The 21,857-nt window shown below is 40.6% G+C and overlaps 2 protein-coding genes across 2 annotated transcripts; both read right to left on the minus strand.

Annotated features, from left to right (window-relative positions):
• Positions 1 to 1,085: 1,085 nt before the first annotated feature.
• LOC120415469 (probable palmitoyltransferase ZDHHC24) lies at positions 1,086 to 2,307 on the minus strand. Its single transcript, XM_039577029.2, has 2 exons — positions 2,181 to 2,307; positions 1,086 to 2,116 (listed from the first exon to the last, which is right to left on the minus strand). The coding sequence occupies exon 2, from the start codon at positions 2,114 to 2,116 to the stop codon at positions 1,250 to 1,252; it is 867 nt and encodes a 288-aa protein (XP_039432963.1). The 5' UTR covers positions 2,181 to 2,307; the 3' UTR covers positions 1,086 to 1,249.
• A 2,802-nt stretch (positions 2,308 to 5,109) lies between these two features.
• LOC120415486 (collagen alpha-1(IV) chain) lies at positions 5,110 to 20,203 on the minus strand. The gene is made up of 6 exons (XM_039577053.2): positions 19,441 to 20,203; positions 11,430 to 11,478; positions 10,411 to 11,346; positions 9,851 to 10,347; positions 6,208 to 9,784; positions 5,110 to 6,140 (listed from the first exon to the last, which is right to left on the minus strand). Exons 1-6 carry the CDS (start codon positions 19,458 to 19,460, stop codon positions 5,886 to 5,888), a joined length of 5,334 nt encoding a protein of 1,777 aa, XP_039432987.1. The 5' UTR covers positions 19,461 to 20,203; the 3' UTR covers positions 5,110 to 5,885.
• Between the last annotated feature and the right edge of the window lie 1,654 nt (positions 20,204 to 21,857).

Genomic DNA, 21,857 nt, shown 5'->3' on the forward strand with positions numbered 1-21,857 from the left:
TTATCCCTTTTCCCTTTTGTACATGTAGGACCTCCTACATTTGAAATCACTGAATAGCGAAAGCTACAATATTTCATGAATAAATGAAAGTTGCTAGTATTTAAAATTGAGGTGAAAAGTCATCGATTGTGATTGGACACTCAATAATATTTTAACTGAATGAATGTACATGGAAAAGAAAAGCAAAATAAATATAAATTAAAAAAAAAACTGTGTGTAATTCATAAATTTCTATCTCTTCACGGTATTCTGCTAAAAGATTCTCGTTATTGTTCGTAGGTTTAAAAACATGCACGAAAGTGTGATGGACTTAGATTATGGAGTCTACCGCGGAAAAGCAAAAAACAAGTGATTACACCGACCAACAAAATTTCTGCGCAGGCTCAACTCGAGAGGAAGCATGAAGTTTTGGGTCCAAGAATCACGTGCACTTTGAATTTTTCAAAAATAGTTAGACAGAGCCGAATGGTTTTTCTCCAAAGATTGAATGGAGAATTAGTGCTGTTCGCTACTCCCACATATTGCATGCAATATTAGGATTGTATGCAACAGTGACGAACCTAATTCTCCATACAAACTTTGGAGAAAAACCATTCGACCCTGTCTAACTATTTTTGATAAATTCAAGGGGCACGTGTTTCTGGGGACCCCAAAGTTCATGGTTCCCCCCGAGTTGAACCTGCGCGGTCATTTTTATAATTTTTTGTGATCAGTGTTATCATATTAAATTGTTCTTTCGAAAATAGCGGCCACATCATTTTTTACCAAACTCTCAGGGACATCACTGAATTTAACTCATAATCTTGAGCTCGGTAGAATAATCTTGTTGCAGCGATACCATTACTTTCGAGACACTTTGGGCGACCTAGACTATCGCAATGGTGGTTTTTCTAGTGGTATACCAGGGACATCACTAGGATGAACTTCCATTGAAATCTTGTTGTAATCTTATATATTGTTACATAGGTAGAATCCAAGATCTGTACTCTAGGAGACTTTGGAGTCAAATAAAATATCGAATCAGTATACGTCCGATTTTATGTATTTTAAAATAATACACAATTAAATAGAATAAAAAATGTACATCCTTTTTTAAACTACTAAAATGCTCTTTATTGACTAGATTACTATGCAAAATCGTTTGAACAATTGTATTCCTTAATTAAGAAACTTAAGTTTAAGTATATGATGAAACAGTTTTATTTTAAGTATAAAAACCGCTGAAAATGTGAATAATGGCACCTGTACTTCATTTACTTTTGGCCGCCTCCCGCTGTACCCGATCCCAATCGACCCCGTTATGAGGCAGATCGCTTCGAACAAATGGCGACAGCCACGCCAGATGCCACCGCTCGCCCAGAACCATTCGTAGATTTTCCATCCGGCCAAGGTCAAAGTCTCGCCCGTTTTGTTCGTGGACCACACTTCCGGAGAGGATCAGCCTGCCGTGGTAGATGAGCAGCACTCCGGTGAACAGCATTCCGATCATGTTGATAAGATAGATGACTAGGTAGTATTGCTTGGTGGAGGCGTCGATTACGAGCATGGCCAGCGGAAATACCATCTTGATAAAGGACGTCCAATTGCGGAACTCCTCTCCGTGAATGTACCAGATAAAGTAGTTGTTGAGGGCACTTGAGTACAGTGTGGCCACAAACAGGTGAAAGACAAACATGATGAAGAATCGGTGGTTCTTGTGCCCAATGCAGCATCCCGTGAACACACAGTGGTGGTCTCTTTTAAGTACGCACGTCCTGCACGCATTACAGTGCCAAGAGCGGGGCGGGGCCACCGCCTCGCACGTTGAACACAGATGCCACGAACGGGATCCCTGCCCCGAAGCGACGGCCACATCTGGCGGGACGGAAATCACTTCCGTTCCACAGCTCGTGTCGCACAAAATCGTGGCCAACATGTTCGTGCTGATGTTGTACAGCAAAAATAGCGCCGGCACCAGGTGGATCCAGTTCCAGCCCGAATTCATCCCGTGGATTCCCGGAATCACCACGGACACCTCAAACCAGAACGTGACTGGAATGATGCCAATCATGAAGAGCGTCGCGACGCCGTCCTGGACGCAACGGGGCAGGAAACGCTTCCGAATTTTCATCCCCATCTACAAAGATTCAATTAAAACTTGAAATCAAACATTATTCATCAAAAATACACAGAAAAAGTACCTTAAACGCTGCACCCTAAATCCAATGAGTGCAACATGCAGTTCATATGGCTACGGATTCGGGTCAAAACACTAAAAATTGGGTTGAAAACTGTCAGCAGTGGGGTTGCACCCACCATGTATGGAGCATAAAAATCGTTTGACGTTATGTTTTTATGCTGCTTGCTGGCGGTGCGACATCTGGTCGTGACATTGAGAACTATTAGAAGATTTCGCACAACTGTGGGAGCTATTTTCAAAATGGTGGTTATGTTGGACAGTAGCATAACGATGTGATTATTTAATGAAATTTGGGAGAAATGCTTATTACTAATGGAAAGTTAAACTGATGGAAAAAACTGTATTAACTCATGGTTTATCTGAATCTTAACTTTAAAATGCGCTAAACAATAAGTGAACGAATTGGTTGAAATTAAAATTTGAGATTAAAAAAAACTCCTCTCCCAATAAATGGCTACCATCTTTGCATGCCTTATATTTGTGGCAATTGAAATCGCATTCAAATCATATTGAATCTTAATAAACATTTAATCTTTCATTGACGGACTTTTGATAACTGAAAATTTGCTAAAATCGAATTTGTTTAAATTTTTAGGAAATTTTATCAAACTTAGCTTAACTAAGGAATTTTTAATTTACATTTAACAATTGAAAACAGAGAATTATTACAAGATTTGTGAATAAATTATGAAATCAATTCATACTATTGTTTGTGCATGACTAAAAACCGTTTTGTTTCAGTTTATTGTTTTCTTTTTAATACCCGTCAGGATCTCTATAACTTAATTGCAGTTTTCATCAAAACAACATGAAATTTACCAGAACAATGTAAATGGGCCAGTGTGGATTTGAGTACAAGCAGTCTATCTTGCTGACGCCAAAGAATGTTTAAATTTAGAATTAGAAGGAAAAACTGTTTGTTTACTATTTCACATTTGACAATTTATAATTTTTAGCTTCAATTGTCACCTTTTTCACTTCAGCTCATTTGCAAAAAAAATAATGAAAAATTGAAATTACAAACCGTTGTTTCAACAGTTAAATAAAAAAAGTGTTTTAAAATTGATGTTTCATGTTTTAACATTGAAATTCGGACCAATAGTTGCTGAGATATCGACATTAGAAAATGGTGGGTTGTTTGGAGGGCCTCGTGGCGCGGTGGTTAGCGGCTTCGGCTGCCGATCCCTAAGTTGCTGTGGGGCGCGGGTTCGATTCCCGCCTTATCTTCCTGGCCTTCTATCGGATGGGGAAGTAAAACGTCGGTCCATTTGCGTAAAAGAGGTTTTGGGTGACTCACCACACATAACCTTCGGACGCCTAGAAATGAGCAGAAACTTGCAACAGAGACCACAAAAGACCCGGGGGTCTTTAAAGTGGATTGCTTTGTTTTTTTTTTGGTTGTTTGGGTGAGACTTAGAAACTTCTAGTTTCCTGTTTCTTTTTCTTTAAGCCGCTGTATCTCAGCAAATTTTCTAAACTTTTCAAAAAAAAAATTAGAAATGATCACTCATGGCCACTATTTAAAAAAAAAACGAAAAACTGCAAATATTTCGCGAAAATCAAACTTTCGGTGGCTATATCTTGAAAACGGAGCCCTTTATCAAAACATTTCTAAAGTACTTTTCGATTGCAAATTCAATTTTACAAAAAAAAAATAAGTCAAATTTGTTTTTGCATGAAATTTCAATTTTTCCCGAAAATTAATATTTTTTCAAAAATTCATAACTCGGCGGCAGATTTTTTGACCATGTTTCTCTATGGCTCAAAAGTAGCGGATTTTTGTCCACTAAAACATATCAAAAAATCTCGAAAATCAAAAACTACGTATTTTGGGAAATTGAGTTTTAGTGAAAAAAAGTTGATTAAAAAATCTGCATTTTTTTTGCGTGTACCTATTTTTTCTCAAAAGTCTTCAACAATACCTACAACTTTGAAAATTCACTCAAAAGTTACAGTTGTTTGAATATTTACATACCATTTTTGTATGGACAGCAGCCAAAATTTTATGGAGACTTGTTTGGGGAAACCAATAACACAAAATAGCTTCTTTGGTCATAGGAAAGCCCCCCCCCCCCAAATTTGAGCCAAATAAAAAAATACAAAAAATAAAAATGGTCGAAACCGGCCGATTACGTAGAGAATTGCTTAGATCTAGATGTTTTGCAATCATTAGTTTTCAATATTTCCAAGTTTAGATGATTTTTTTTGCATAACGTTTTTTTTTTTGTTGCAGTTCTGTACATCAGAATTTCACAAAAAAAACGATACAGGAATTGTTAAACGGTTCCAAACATGCCAAATATGATATGATAAACGCAGTAAAATGAATGTCTATTTGTTTTCAGTTGATTAAACTGTCACTTCCATTAAAATTCTTAAGTTTTCTGATTGTTTTGCTCTTTGATTTTTTGGGGTGGAAGGGGGCGACATAAACATTGGTAAATATTTGCAACGGTCTTATGAAATTTTGAAAGGTTTTTATCAGCAGCTTAACCTTGAGCATAACTGTTTCAATGATAAAAGCATTTTGTATTTTTTTTTTGTTACAAAAAAAAATACAAATTTGGGGATTCTGGAAAACTTTTAGATTTTGAGGAAAAACAATTGATAACAATGGCTTCTTCGTTGTTTGCTAAAGAAAAAAAACACATGCTTTTAATTTTTATTTGTGTAAGAACTTTATTTCGACCCTTTTTTGACTCTGTTACACTGAATGGAGACGCAAATTGAAGAAGAAGAAGAAGAAAACTAAAAAGGACGATAGAGAAGTAGGGGTGGCGTGGGAGAGGGAAGGATAGTTGGTTACTTGGTTACAACACTAAGCGTAAATAGTTCGGAAATGTACAGTTTACAAAATGCTTCCATACTTCATTGTGCTTTGCAAAATTCGCGCTAGTTTTTCTTGCATTTTATGGTGCTATTTAATTTCGGTATCTGAGTTTATGTTTGAATGGCAACATTTTATTTCAAGTACGATCATCATGACTGTTTGCTTTTTCTTTTGTTTTGTTTTGCGATGGCACAATGATGGCTGGTAATCTTATCGTTAAACTAGCTTCAAATTGATTGAGTTGTTAAATTTCTCTCTCGATCTTGAACACATGGATTCTAACTACTGGTAAAACTCAAACCATGGTTTACTCTTGGAGTCTGCGGAAAAAGAGAATGTTTAGTCGCTTGGAGGGGCAGTTTTGCGGTTTTTTTTGTTATCTCTGTTAAACATAAATCGAAAGTTCAAACTGAATCACAAGCTTAGTCGCACTGGTATAACTAAACATATACTTCGTTACTTGCTAACTAAATTCGTTGCTCGGGAGGTTTACTGGAAAGTTGGCGGTGTTTAATTTATTTTTTAAAGGCAATTATTCCAAAAAGTGGGCAGTATTGTGGCATTACTAACAACAATGTAACTACAGGAAACTAGCACAGTTTTTTTTCTCCAATATTACCTAAAACACGTTTGCGCATACCGTTGTATAAAAGCTACAGGAATTTAAACTCGTTTACTTACATACTCTCAGTTTTTTACATATTTTTGGTTTGTTTTCGGACTTTTCTTTTATTTAATATAAATTCTAGCTTTACTTCACTGTTTTTAGAACGAATCCCTAACGAGTTTCTAATAACTTAAGAAGGCACGTTATTTGTATAAATTAGAGATTTGCTTCTTCTTCACTGTGCTCGACTTGCTCGAGATGGAAGTGCCCTAGACGCGGGTGCACACCTGGCATCGGGATATTCTCGAGAGCAAATTACCAGCCTTGAGGGTCTGCTGTTGTGGCCGCTCGAACTGTTGGTGGTCCTCGAGCGAAACGAGCCAGAACGAGGTCTGCGTCTCGTAGTAGTGACAGTGGCCCTTGCCACCGTTACACTCGATGAAGGGCGTGGCCCGGAAGTCCTCCAGACAGGAGCCCGGAGCCGACAGGGACTGGCCACCGCCACCGTGGCCAACGGCAGTGTGCTGAAAATGAGAATAAAGCACGTTAGTTATTACAACCATGAGAACCCTCCAATCACCGTTAACTCACCATTAAGAAACTGTAGCCGATCCACAGACCCTCCCAGCCGTTGGGACACTCCGGAATGGCTAGCGACTGGCTGTGTACGGCTATCACGTTGGACGTGGCCTCGCACACCGTACAGCGCGAAATGTACGGTCGCATTTCGTGCTCGCTGACGGGCATCATCGGGATCGGTGCCGAGGTGGACAACCAGAAAGTTCGGTCGTTTCGAGAGGCATAATTGCAGACGTTGTTCTGGCCACAAGCCAAAATTGGCAGCGTAGAGAACTTGCGCACACAAGAACCGGCCGAACCCAGATCCTGGTTGTGCGGGTAGTCGTTTCCGTCGACATACAACAGCGAGTAACCGTCCCACAGCTTGGTGTGGCCCGGTTCGCACTGAGGAATCTCTTCGGACTGACTGTGTTTTACAAGCAGAATTCCGGTAAGATAGTCAGGGGCATGCGTACACGCTGCTCCCGGATCTCCCTTAGGACCAGGCGTTCCAGGGAAGCCATCACGTCCAGGACGACCTTCCAAACCAATTTCACCGCGAAGTCCCTGAAGACCACGAGCACCTTCGATACCACGCAGACCGACCTCACCAGGAGCACCAGGAGCTCCCGGAATACCAGGTGGTCCCTGCAATCCAGGCAAGCCCTTGTCTCCCTTCTGACCATCGTAACCAGGTGGACCGGGCGGACCCTTACGCTGTGGTGGCAACACTGGAGTTTCACCCTTTTGACCCTTCTCACCAGAAACACCATCTAATCCAGGAGGACCACGAAGTCCCTTGTCTCCCTTCTCGCCAGACAAACCAACCAACCCCGGAGGACCTTCCAAACCTTGTGGACCACGATCTCCCTTCATACCTTGAGGTCCGTTGAATCCATCGCGACCATCCCGACCACGATCTCCCTTCTCACCTTGCGGACCAGGGAATCCTGGTGGACCAGCGTTACCCTTCTCACCAATGAAGCCTCGCTCTCCCTTAATTCCCTGAGGACCAGGCAGACCATCCTTTCCTGGGCGACCTTCAATACCCGAATCTCCTCGATCGCCCTTTTCTCCTTGTCTTCCAAGCGGACCAGGTAAACCAGGCATACCTTGGGGTCCGGCCAATCCAGGCAAACCCTTGTCTCCCTTCTCCCCAACAGGTCCTGGACCACCATCGCGACCATTCTTGCCTGGACGTCCCGGCAGACCCTTCTCACCCTTAACAACCGGACAAGGTTCACCCTTTTCTCCTATCAAACCAATATCACCCTTCATGCCCTGAAGTCCGTTCAGCCCTGGTGGTCCTGGGAAACCTGGCTGTCCTTGTGCACCAGGTGGACCCTGAAGACCCATATCTCCAACCAAACCTGGCAATCCAGGCTTTCCTGGCAGTCCAACAGGACCCGGGAATCCAGACTCACCCTTGTCACCCTTGATAGCCTCAACGGTAGCCGGTGTGCCACGCTCTCCAGGAACACCTCGATCACCCTTCAGTCCCATATAACCAGGCGGACCAGGAGGACCCAAATCACCCTTTTCTCCTCGCTCACCACGCTCTCCAATACGACCTGCCTCACCCTTAGAACCTTTCTCGCCATTCAATCCAGCTAGACCAGGAGCGCCTTCAGGACCCGGAGCACCATCCATACCAGGAGATCCAGGAATACCCGGCAGACCAGAAATACCCTTATCGCCCTTAATTCCTGGGAAACCAGTGACGCCAGCATCACCCTTCTGTCCGTTAAGTCCAGCCAAACCATCCAAGCCAGGATTACCGCGATCTCCCTTTTCGCCGGTAGCACCTTGTCTTCCGTATCCAGGCAAGCCAGGTTCACCCTTGATTCCAACCATTCCATTCAGACCCGGTCGTCCATCAACTCCGCGTAATCCAGGAGCACCAGGTTCACCCTTTTGTCCCTTCTCCGAAGACGCACCAGGTTCACCAGGAAGACCTGGAGCACCAGTGAACCCGCGATCTCCCTTCTCGCCGCCGAATCCAGGCAAACCTTCAAGACCAGGTGGGCCCATCAATCCTTTGTCGCCCTTCATACCGAGAGGTCCCGGTGGACCCGTCAAACCTGGAGCTCCAGTCAAACCGAACTCTCCTTTATCGCCCTTTTCGCCACGTTCGCCCTTAGGTCCCTGCAAACCTGGAAGACCAGCAGCACCAGGTAATCCTTGAACTCCCTTGCGACCCTGGAAACCTTTCATACCATCGTTACCGGGAGGACCCGTATCACCTTTCTGTCCTGGCCAACCAATAACACCCTGAGCACCAACGTCTCCCTTCAAACCCATCAAACCCTTAACACCATCAATACCTGGACGACCAGGAGCTCCCGGAAGACCAGCGGGACCTTTCGGACCGGGTTCTCCCTTAGGACCAACCATACCAGGTAAACCAGAGATTCCAGGAGTTCCACTATCACCTTTCTCGCCAGGATAACCGACAATACCGGGCTGACCAACGTCTCCACGATCACCAGGGCCACCACGATCACCTTTAGGACCACGCAATCCTTGAGCACCTCGCGGACCAGGTGGACCAACCATTGACAATCCAGGATCACCCTTAGAGCCCTTGGATCCAGGTAGACCAGGAATACCAGAATTACCATCCTTACCTGGGTTGCCGGGGAAGCCCATAGGTCCAGGATTACCCTTTTCACCGCGAGGGCCTGGTAAACCTCTCGGACCAACCGGACCAGGAAGACCCTGCGGACCAGGAATACCACCAAGACCAGTCAAACCACGATCTCCCTTGTCTCCCTTATCGCCCTGAGGACCCTGCGGACCAGTAAAACCTTTTTCGCCTTGCGCTCCAGGAGGACCCTTAACGGCAGCTTCTAGATTTGGTGGAATAGAGGCACAAACACCTGCCTCTCCTTTAAGACCAGCGTATCCTTTGTCACCCTTCAAACCTGGGTAACCTGGGTTGCCCTTAGCACCACTTTCTCCTCGGATTGATTCTCCCGGCTTTCCGGGAGTACCGTCACGTCCTGAAGCACCAGGTGTTCCATCGATTCCTGGCTCTCCGGGCCTTCCCTTATCTCCCTTGGGACCTGTGAAGCCTCTCTGACCGGGTTGACCAATTGGGCCTCTGGGACCGATGTCTCCCTTCGGACCATACGGACCTGGTTCACCACGTTCACCTCGTTCGCCCTTTTCCGGTTTGATCTGATTCAGATCGACAATGGCCGATTCTCCGCGCTCACCATCAGCACCAGGTATGCCGGCTAATCCAGGCTCTCCCTTTTGACCAGGTGCACCACGCAGTCCAGGACTTCCATCAATACCCATTTCTCCAGGATAACCACGTTCGCCGGACGGTCCAGGTGTACCCGGGCGCCCAGGTGTTCCATCGTATCCTCGTTCTCCCTTCTCGCCTTTCATTCCTGGCCTACAGTCCGAACAACGGCCTCCGATCTCTCCCTTGTCACCACGTTCTCCCTTCAGTCCTGGCAAACCTGGTCGACCTGACTCGCCCTTTTCTCCGTCACGACCCGGTCTACCTGGCAGACCAGGGCGACCTTCCTTCGCGTCACCAGGAGCACCCATCAATCCCTTGAAACCAGCTTCACCTTTCTGTCCTTTCAAACCAGGGAATCTGTGAAAAAACACAAGAAAAAATATAAAAGACATGATCAAACAACGCGTTGCCGGCTACACTTACCCTGCCATACCGGGGTTACCCTTCTGACCAGGAATACCAACTCCCGGCTCACCAGTATCTCCTCGGAGACCTTCCGCTCCAGGAGCACCGGGGAATCCACGTGGTCCTTGCGGTCCAGGTAATCCTATAGCACCACCTTCTCCTTTCTCGCCCTTATCACCGGGGAAACCTTCCGGACCTGGTCGTCCAGGAATGCCTTGGCCGCCCTTGGGACCGACTTGACCACGTGGTCCTGGATCACCCGGGAATCCATCCATACCTTTGGGACCTTGCGGACCAGGATAACCGCGGGGACCTTTTGGTCCAGGAGCACCGGGACGTCCTTCACCACCACCTGGAGGACCTGGCGGTCCGGGAATACCTTGCAATCCAGCCGAACCGTCTCTTCCAGATTCACCTTTGGGACCTGGATTACCCTTCAATCCGTGCAATCCTTCGATACCTCGGTCACCCTTCTGTCCCGTCAAACCAACTGGACCAAAGTTACCGTCGCGACCCTGTTAACAAAAAAAAAGTTGTTGATTAGATTAACGAAGGAAATCAGTTATAAGATCACTTACTCTAGGACCAGGTTGTCCCGGAAGACCCTTTTCTCCCTTCAAGCCACGATCGCCAGACGGTCCACGTTCTCCAGCTTGTCCCTTCTCGCCGGAAATGCCGGGCACTCCATCTATACCTTTGTCGCCCTTTTGACCTTGGGGACCAGTTACCGTTTCGCTTCCACTGACAGATCCAATTTCGACACCTTTTTCACCCTTTTCACCCTTGATACCCTTGATGCAGAAGCCCTTGATACCTTTGTCACCTTTGGGGCCACCGGGTCCAGGAATACCGGGCTGTCCTGGTCGTCCTTCGGAGCCTCGCTCACCCGGTGATCCTTGTCGCCCTTGCAGACCTTCAGCACCATCGTGGCCTGGTTCACCCTTTTGACCCTTGTTGTAGTTTTCCGGTTCACGAGCACCTTCACCTTTTTCTCCCTTGTCACCTCGAATACCGGGATAACCTCGAGGACCGGGTTCACCCTTGAGACCAGGCAATCCGGGAAGTCCATCCGTTCCGTTGCAACCGTCAACACCAGGGATACCTGGTGCACCGGCTACTCCAGGTAGTCCGTTGGTTCCGGGAACACCCGGATATCCGGGCAGACCTTCGCGACCTCGGTCACCCTTAACTCCGAGCGGTCCAATCGGACCTGGTTCTCCCTTGGAGCCCTTGCTTCCGGGCAAACCTTCGGCACCGGTGAATCCTTGCATACCCTTGGGGCCTTGCAAGCCCGGTGGTCCCGGGAAACCTCGGTTGCCCTTTTCGGCGAAACACTTTGGCGTACAACATCCGGTTCCCGAGGTGCAGTTCCGCGAAGGTGGCCCTTGGGCACCACTGACCGTGTCTATCACATTGTAGCTAGGATCGATGTACGGCTGTGCCGGTGGTCGCGCGTAGTCTCGATCGTTTCGGTTGAACAAGCCCACGCCGCCCGTGAGATCTTGCCAGAATTGCTACACAGGAGGATGGAAAACAAACGAAAACAATGCCATATTATAAGGAGGTTACCGGAAGTGGGGCCAAAGCGTGGACATACCGCCGTAGTATGCTGTCCGAACCATAAAAGAAGCGTGGTCGTTATTAACCTAAAAATAAACAGAACAAATGGCACATCTTGAGCAATACAGGAAAAATATGAAAGAAAAAAAACCCCGTCAGCTCTGTGTGAACTGCAAAGTTGCTGATAAGCGTGGCTGGTGTTCTGAATGAAGTCAAGTCTGTTCTTATCGGGTGCTGGAGGATGCTGGCCAAGAAGAAGCGCCCAGTCCGTTGTGAACAACGAGCGAAATTTTCATGAATGAAAGGGATATGATGTAAGCGGCCGGGAAACGGCTTAGAAACGATACCGAATGTGTTCGACTGCGCTTGAAACATGTGCTTCGTGAACCCACAGCTGGAAGAACTGTGTGCAAAACTGGACTGGGCGCGATAACTGGCTGGTTGGTTGAACGACCTCGTGCGTGGGTGTGGCACGTTTTCGAGATTAATAATAAATTTGCACGTTAGTAATGATTTTCACAAAGATAATCGGAGACACTTAAAAAATTGATGATTTTGGAAAATGTTAATTGTGAAATGTGAAATAATTAGGGAAATTTATTTAACAACTTTCAAATCACTTAATCGATAAATTTCTTTTTTTTTTGCATTTCTTATACACATTAGGGTTTTAGTATGGTTCCGCTTGTAGGGCATGCCGATAGGGACTTTCATGCCGAGATCAAATCATTTGGTTGTAAACTGGCTGCGCGCATCACGGTTAAATTTTACATTGGAATTACTATGGGAAATTGGAACTTTTTGTTCAAACACCCACGTGGTAGCTACCTGGCATATGGCGTCGCGGTGTGCATCAAGCTTTCATAGCATGCTAAGGAAAATTTGATACTTTTTCAGGGAAAACAGTTACCAGAACCATACCAGAAGTTGGCGCGTGATTTTCCCAGACCTGTAGGAGCGTTTGAACAAAAAGTTCCAATTTCCCATAGTAATTCCCTTGTAAAATTTAACCCTGATGCGCGCAGCCAGTTTACAACCAAATGAGGTTATATTTGGCATGAAAGTCCCTATCGGCATGCCCTACAAGCGGAACCATACTAAAACTTGATCGGAGAACTTTTTGAAAAGTGTACCCACCCTAATACACATCCGTCTTATTTTTTTCCAAAAAATCTATTTAACGTGAAGACTTCCATCATTGTCATGATTTTTCGTTCGAAGATATAAATTTTGCGTCGCTTTCAATATTTTGAAAAAATTCCTTCAACAATTTGTTAAGAATAGTGCCCTACGCATTCTGATTCCTTTTGGTAACGATTATCCCATTCCTTGTGAAGTTATGGAAATCGTCATTAATCAATGATTGCCAACTAGGACGTCAATGACTGTGCCACAAACTTATATAAATTTTGAAGCACAGTTGATTTAGATCAAAAATTCCTTCAGTGGCTTCAAGAAGGCAACAACCAGCACACGCTGATTCCTTTTGTTGCTGAAATTCGTCAAATTGAATTTAATACAGAATATTTTATAGTGATGCTCAATTTTCTTCAAAAATGATCAACGGTTTCACCTTAAGAAGATGCAGTTATGCTCAATTAAGTTTTGATACAAGCCTTCAAAAAAAATTATGGACAAGTCGTTCTAAAGAGAAAGCAGTCTCTCTTGATTACCCCTCCTCCAAATTTTTGGTTCGAAAGTTTTTGTGGTCATTTCTGTGGCCTGTTCTACAGTCTTTCATTATAATCTTTTACCTATTTTCATATTTTTCCAGTCATTTTTTCCCCAACACAAGCGCGCATCCAGACGAGCTTAGAACTGAGCAGTTCTCCCAGATTTCGGTCATTCGAATTTTTGTGGATTTTTTAATCCGACTGAAACTTTTTTGGTGCCTTCGGTATGCCCAAAGAAGCCATTTTGCATCATTAGATTTTCCATACAAATTTGGCAGCTGGCCATACAAAAATGATGTATGAAAACTCAAAAATCTGTATCTTTTGAAGGAATTTTTTGATCGATTTGGTGTCTTCGGCAAAGTTGTAGGTATGGATACGGTCTACACTGTAAAAAAATGATACACGGTAAAAAAAATTTTGGCGATTTTTTACTAAACTTTTTGTCACTAAAACTTGATTTGCAAAAAAACATTTTTATTTTTTTTATTTTTTGATATGTTTTAGAGGACATAAAATGCCAACTTTTCAGAAATTTCCAGGTTGGGCAAAAAATCTTTGACCGAGTTATGATTTTTTGAATCAATACTGATTTTTTAAAAAAATCGAAATATCGGTCGCAAAAATTTTTCAACTTCATTTTTCGATGTAAAATAGAATTTGCAATCAAAAAGTACTTTAGCGAATTTTTGATAAAGTGCACCGTTTTCAAGTTATAACCATTTTTAGGTAACTTTTTTGAAAATAGTCGCAGTTTTTCATTTTTATTAAAATAGTGCCCATGTTTGCCCACTTTTAAAAAATATATTTTTGAAAAGCTGAGAAAATTCTCTATATTTTGCTTTTTCGAACTTTGTTGATACGACCCTTAGTTGCTGAGATATTGCCATGCAAAGGTTTAAAAACAGGAAAATTGATGTTTTCTAAGTCTCACCCAAACAACACACCATTTTCTAATGTCGATATCTCAGCAACTAATTGTCCGATTTTCAATGTTAAAATATGAAACATTTGTGAAATTTTCCGATCTTTTCGAAAAATATATTTTCAAAATTTTTAAACCAAGACTAACATTTTAAAAGGGCGTAATATTGAATGTTGGGCCCTTTTGAAATGTTAGTCTTGGTTTAAAAAATTTGAAAATATTTTTTTCTTGAAACAGCAATATCCTTCAAAATATCTTATATGCTTTAATATTATTATTTAATAGGTACTCGATGTTTTCTATTGAGTCAAATTGGGAGCGAATGACCCATAGGGTTCCCCTAATAAAATCAACAACAACATGGAGCTAATTGTAACTGTGTGCCCTTATCTTGGGTGAATAGGAACACATGACTTCAGTCAAGAATTTTGATTAAGTCATATTTTTATGAGTGAGAACATGTTTTAGTTTTAGTTGGAATAGACAGAGAACCTCAAAATTAGTAGGATATCTGTTAAAAAAAACTCCTAGGGTTTTTTGAACTTCAATTTGTTTTACAACAAAATACGTGCACATCAATGAAATTGAGCTTCGGGAACAAGTTGTGTATGAAAGTGAGACCATAGTTGCTTTGCTTTTTGTCTTTTTTTCTTTTGATTTTTTGATTTTTGGTCGTGGGCGAAAAATTGTTCCAAGGGTGGGCGTTAATTGAATTTAGGGGGGCAAAAGAGGCACTTCAGAGCACTTTATTAAAACACATTTTTTTGGTTAAAACATAAAATCAAATAGTTTATCAACGTTCTACAATAAATAGAACCGACAAACCATAACTTGTCATTAAATTCTCTTCAAATTTCCTAGATTCCCACTATAAAGTAGGCGTTTTCAGGGTCCTCTACCCTATTTTTTGGGACCTTGAAGCACGTACTAACAAATGGCTAGTTTTGAAGCACTGATTAATGTTACACAGTTTTACTCAATAACACAAACATACTTGTTTCACTTCAGAAATAGATTTTTTTTTAAATTTGACATTATTGGAATAAGATGACTACTTCCTTGACTATTGTCACCCTTAAAATAGAGATAAATTGTTACCGTCAATACATTGGGTCATTGGGCCGACATTGGGTCTGGGTGAGAGAATGGGTCACACAAAAATGCTAACATTTGTATCACCCAATCTCACTCCCCAGATCCAATATCACCCCTGAGGACGGTACGTCAAATTATTTTTGAGATAGTGTTTACAGCCATTTTTTCCTAAATATACATCAAATGATCAGTAAATGTCTTAAACATGAATCAACAGCACAAATATCAACATTTTAAACGGATTTGCTCAAAATTATGATTATACAGAACAAGTTTGGAAGCGGATTTGAATTCAGAGGAAAAAATCCACTAACAATAATAACTTCAGCTTCAGAAGTATATTTTTTGCGGAATTTTTATGAAAATAAAATAAATCTTCTTATTTACTTGCTTGCTCTCACTCCTCAACCTCGACCAGAATAAAACATACTAAATGAAATTTTCAAGTAAGAAAAAATAGTTTCTTAAGCCTGGTGGCACTGCTATTTTCCCCAAACCTGTTGCGATGCACTACTCAACAATCAAATTCAATCCAGCTGTTCAATTTGTTCTCTGACAATAAATCGATGCCTCTGTGCTCTCTTCTCCTAACTACATAGGAATCCCAGGAAACTTAGTAAAAGGGAGAACAGAGGCATCGTAATGTTTTGGATGTTGGGTAAAATCCTTGCAAAACCTGCTTAAAAAAATTGTAATGTTCAGTCAAATAATAACATTTAATGTTTTTTGGAATTTTTTCACACGATTCATTTAATTTGAATGTATTTTAAAATTAAGTTTTCGGTGTGAAAAATGATAATGTATTAAAAATTTAAACATATAACCCACAACCTCTTACTTGTTTTTAGCTACGGTCAAAAGGCTTTAAACTTTTGCGGCCAGGTTGGCGAAATTCGAGACTGCGGTGCGCCACGAAAAAAAAATCGTGCATTTTGCTTGTGTACTTATAAATTGCTCAATTTAATTCGGTTATTTACCGTCTCTCGACATCGACAGGCACAGCCGCAGTAAAAAAAACAGCAGCAAACTTTTTAAAGACTATCAGTTTCACCTCGGCGTGTACGACAGGCAATTAAGTTCGTTGATACCTTCTGGGCAGCGAGTCCTTAATGCCGTGAACCCGAAGGGACAAGATCGCTCAGAGTAGTTAGTGCGGTCGCAGTGCTTTCACTCAAGTGAAGTTAAGCCGGGATGCGTGAAAGTTTAATAAAATTACCCCGTGGAAATCAATTACCGGTATGTAAGTGCGACATAAAAAAATCTCAAGTTATCAATCAATCAAATCGAAGGAAAAGAGGTCAATCGTGAAATAGTACATTTAACTCAAAATGTAAACGACTTTTGATATTCGCATACATATTTTTGCTGAATGAATCACAAAAATATCACGTGATTTTCTTCTAAAAATGGCAGCGTTAGTTGGGCTTTTTTTATATAAAATTATGTCTTTATTGAAACAATTTTAATTTTACATTTAACATTTCCCCAGCACGCAACTTTCTATTTCTTCTTTATCCTACCTTCTACAAGCTTAAGGCATGTTTAATAATATTTATTTTATTGTTTCTGACTAATTAAAAATAAACTTGTTTTGCTTTTATCAAACATTTTGAAATTAATTATCGTTTGAAAATGAAAGTAGGCCATTGCATGATTTTTGAAGTTTATGTCATTCGATTCTGGTCGAGAGAGGTTGGGCAAAGAAATACAAAAATATAAAAATTGAAATTGCAAGCCATGGTATGAACATTTGAATGAAAAAAGAATTGTAAAATGCGTTTTACACCTTCTCAGTTGTTCTGCAATATGAAGTTTTCAAAACATATATGTTTTTAAGAAAAAAAAATGTTTTTTTTTGCGGTACTGTAGACCGGAATTTCACAGAATTTTCAAATATTTTCAATCGAATCCAAAAATGCTACCTAGACATGATTTTAAAAGCGTTTAAAAAAGTTTTCACTTGATATGACGTCTACTTCCATTATAATTTTGAAGATTTTCGATTTTTTGCCCCTTGATTATTCCGAGTTCGAGGGAGGGCGACATAAACTTTGAAAAATATTTGCAACGGTCAGCAAATTTTACTAGATTAGACAAAATAAAAAACTTTTTATGAACAGATTCATTTTCAAAATCCAATGGAGGGTTCATTAAAATTGTCAAGTTTCAATTTTTTTTTTAATCTAGTACTGTACACTATCTCTAACATTCTAAATATTTGAGCCCATCATCATTAAAAATCTAAGTAAAAGAAGGAAAATTTATTTTGACCTATTTTTAGTTTTTCACAAGTTGAAATTTTCAGGATTGAAATAGTAGTTTATGCAACAAGTTGCAAAAAGAGGATTTTTTCAGCACGAGTCGTACATTTATCCAACGAGGTTCACCGAGTTGGATAAATACGAAGAGTGCTGAAAAAATCAAGTTTTGCAACGAGTTCCATACAACATTTTTTGCAATTCCAAAAAACACACACTGAGTGAAGTTTTATGTCAAATTTTCATGTATTTTGTCAATAAATTGTTTAAATCAAAAAAATGTTGAAAAGTGTTACTTTTCGAAACAAGTGCTGAAAAGTTCAACTTTTCAGCACCCATTTGAGTGCTGAAAAGTAGAACTTTTCAACATTTATTTTGAAAAGTGTTGCTATTCGATTCTGTTATTTTTGGTACAGAAAAGTAGGCTATTTCGTCGTTCAAGAATGACAGGAAAAGTAAGTAGTTTCACGACGGAGTTGCAAAAAAGAATTTTAAAATGCGTTTTACAGCTTCTCAGTTGTTTTGCAATATGAAGTTTTCAAAACATATATGTTTTGAAGAAAAAAAATGTTTTTTTGTGGTACTGTAGACTGGAATTTCACAGAATTTTCAAATATTTTCAATCGAATCCAAAAATGCTACCTAAACATGATTTTAAAAGCGTTTCAAATAGTTTTCACTTGATATGACGTCTACCTCTATTGTAATTTTGAAGATTTAGGAGATTTCTGCCCCCTGATTATTCCGAGTTTGAGGAAGGGCGACATAAACTTTGAAACATATTTGCAACGGCCTCAGCCAATTTTAATAGATTAGACAAAATCAAGAACTTTTTATGAACGGATTAATTTTCAAAATCCATTTGTTTTAAATTCAAATGAAATGGAGGGTTCATTAATAGTAGTTTATGCAACATGTTGCAAAAAGAGGATTTTTTCAGCACGAGTCGTACATTTATCCAACGAGGTTCACCGAGTTGGATAAATACGACGAGTGCTGAAAAAATCAAGTTTTGCAACGAGTTCCATACAACATTTTTTGCAATTTCGAAAAACACCCATTGAGTGAAATTTTAAGTCGAATTTTCATGTATTTTGTCAATAAATCGTTTAAATCAAAAAAATGTTGAAAAGTGTTACTTTTCGAAACAAGTGCTGAAAAGTTCAACTTTTCAGCACCCATTTCAGTGCTGAAAAGTAGAACTTTTCAGCATTTATTTTGAAAAGTGTTGTTATTCGATTCTGTTATTTTTGGTACAGAAAAGTAGGCTATTTCGTCGTTCAAGAATGACAGGAAAAGTAAGTAGTTTCACGACGGAATTGCAAAAAAGTATTTTTTTATCTGGTATTGTACACTATCTCTAACATTCTAAATATTTGAGCTCATCATCATTTAAAATCAAACTAAAGGAAAGAAAATTTATTTTGACCTATTTTTAGTTTTTCTCAAGTTGAAATTTTCAGGATTGAAAAAGCATTCTTTTAGGACGACATAAACATTGAAAATATTTTCTTCGGCCTTCAGCCGTTGCAAATATTTTATAAAATACATTTCACCCCCTTTAGTGATGACTCGAAAAATTTGAGGATTTATTTTCAAAAATACTACAAAATTTCAATGAAAAAGACTCCTAAGTTGGTAACCATTTTAAGCATGATTATTGAGTGATACAAAAAATAAAATATTTGTTAATCTTTTTAAACAAATGAACGAATGAATAATCTTGATATCCGTCGGAAGCTTGACCAGTTTTTTTTTATTTATTTAACAAAAATTAAAGAGGGAAAATTAAACATTGTTTGGTTCGCTTCTCATGAACGTGATTCAAGATTTCAATAGATTTGTAACCACTTATATTATCATATATAGTATACCAGTCTAACTGTTTCATGTTTTCATGTAACTCCCAGACCAAACAAATTCGCACCGATCCCCTGGGATCTGTTTTGCACCAGTTCGCCAAAAAAGCCGTCGCTCTGCCATCGCACAAATTCCCCATTTCCTGAGTAAGCAACAAACTTGAACTTCACTCAGTCGTCAGCACCAGCAGTTTCCAAGAGTCCAATCCGCGCCGTAATCCGATCCTGCGGTCCTCACCATTTAACGGGGGTGCCCATGGTGGCCCCCTTGAGGCCCAAGGGCTCGTTTCCTCCTCTCCTCCTAGCAGAACCGAATCGTTGCCAGCTTCAGGCAGGTGTAACACTCTCCCGAACACTGGCGGGAACACACACTTGGAGTAGCACCACACTTGTTACAACTTGAATTTTCCGTTGGACTTGTTGGGAATATTTATATTTTCTTTTTCTGATGATCACAGCACTAATTGACCCTTTACTTTTCCTCCACGGTCAGCACAAGTTGGGGGCACTTTGGAACTATTTTTACCAGAAGACTCCAAAAATAATAGGGAAAAACTAATGTCAACACCGAAAATTCTCTCGTTGATTTTCCTCCTGTTCCCTTTGTGGTATTTTCTATTTAATTTTCCCTTTCTTCATCTGGCCCCGAATTTTCCCGAAGGTAGAGAAATGGGCACGACACGCACTAATTTAGGAACTTCACTAATAATAACTTATCCGGAAAAACCGTTTGGAAAAACCTCTCTCGTTCGTATTTTCCCCCAAAATTGGCACTCTTCAACTTTTTTTTTCCTTCGTTTTTCTCGTCCCGTCCAGCAAAGACCCAACTTGGTGGAGCAGGTCGCGGGGTGGGAGAGGGTTCGCACTGGGGAGGGCGGCTCCCGGTCTCGGTTCCTTTCAGACGGCGACGGCAGGTCCGGTGGTGGTTAGAAGACGACGACGCGGCGACGACCACACTTTCTCGGTCGATCTGGTGCGTCCGATCGTTCACAGCTTACTGACTCGAGTCGGGACGGGCCAACGACGGCCTGGGCCTGGGTCTGCGATCGCGCTTTTCTCGCGGACCACGAACGAAGATCGCGAACGATGTCGAAGACGACGAGCACGAGCAGGGCCGAAAGGAAGCGTGAAATGGGTAGGGATGATCGAATTTTTGCGTAATTTTAATGATGGACGTTATACATTACCATGCTCTCAGAATCAACCCATTATTTAACGAGACGAGACAAGTACAATTTAATCAAACTAGAAATTTGATTTATAAACAATACTAAACTTATAGTAATTCATTAAAATGTTTTTTAGTAGCCAATATGCTCGAAAAGATGTTTTTTTTCAATCCTCTGTAGAGCGTTCAATTTTCCGGGGTTACAAAATTCCCGGAAAACGGGAAATTTTCAACTAGTCTTCTGGGAAATCCCGGAAATTCCCGGGATTTTAGTAAAATGTTCTGATCCTGGTTTTGATTAATATTTTGCAACAAATTTGTTTAGAATAGCATCTATAATGGTCAAAATAAGTGTTAGGTTCGATTAATGCGTTGGCTGCTTGTAAAAAAACATACAGGTAAACCTCGCATAGTGCGCAGGCGTTACGCTTTGTATTTTTTCGATTACTTTAAAACGACATAATATTTTTGCAATCTTTATGAAGCTAATTCGTCAGCTGTGTGCTATCTTGTGACATAGACCATTTTGGTCGAAAATGAGTTAATGATGACGTTTTGCTATACTTAACAAATTCTACAAGATGCTTTTACCCGATTTTGGAAACTCGCTTCCGTTTCCCGGATATCGCAATACACACTTGTGACATAGACCAATTTATCATCAAAATGTTTGTGCACACTTGTGACACGTCATACATGTTGTTGGAAAATGTGGAAAATTTTTCTTGTTTTTCACAAATTTATGTACACACATACTTTCTAAAGGCAATGCAACCTTTTGTTTATAAAAATATATTGATTAAGTCGATTAAACCATTGATTTATGCTTATTTAAGTTTGTATGGGAATTCTGTGACACGTAGTACAATTTTACTTTCGAAACACACTTGTGACACGTGCTTTTCAGATTTTTGTTTACATTATTTACTGTATCTTTTAACTGGTGTAACCAAATTAGTTGAAACTAGGAGCGTTTGTTAAGCGAAAGTATCTGAACCGATTGCTTCAAAAAGTTTGGCTCTACCATTCATAGTTTTGAAATTATTTACCAACAAACTTTAAAAATCGATTTTCTCGAAAAGTACTAAATGGTCGTTGTCACAAGATAGCACACAACCGACGAATTGTAGATTGAATCAAGACGAACAAATTGCTTTAAAAAGATTGTAAAAATATTACGCCATGTTTGAGAAATAGACGAAACACAATGCGTAACGCCTGCGCACTATGCGAGGTTTAACTGTACAATTTCAAGAAAATATATAAATTTTCTAAATATATACGCTGTCTTTCCATTCGTTCAAAATAATAAAAAATAATGATTAGTATTTTGTATTTATAAGAAGAAGCTAGGTATTATCTTTTTAATCACAGTGTTTAGAAAGTGAGTAAAATGAATCCATGCTCCAAAACGATAAAATTTCTTTTGAATACGTCTCTGTGACCAGTTTGAGAGAATATGATAAAGAATAATATTGATAATTTAG

The sequence above is a fragment of the Culex pipiens genome, chromosome 2, assembly GCF_016801865.2.
Source record: "Culex pipiens pallens isolate TS chromosome 2, TS_CPP_V2, whole genome shotgun sequence".
In the NCBI taxonomy this organism is placed as follows: Eukaryota; Metazoa; Arthropoda; class Insecta; order Diptera; family Culicidae; genus Culex; species Culex pipiens.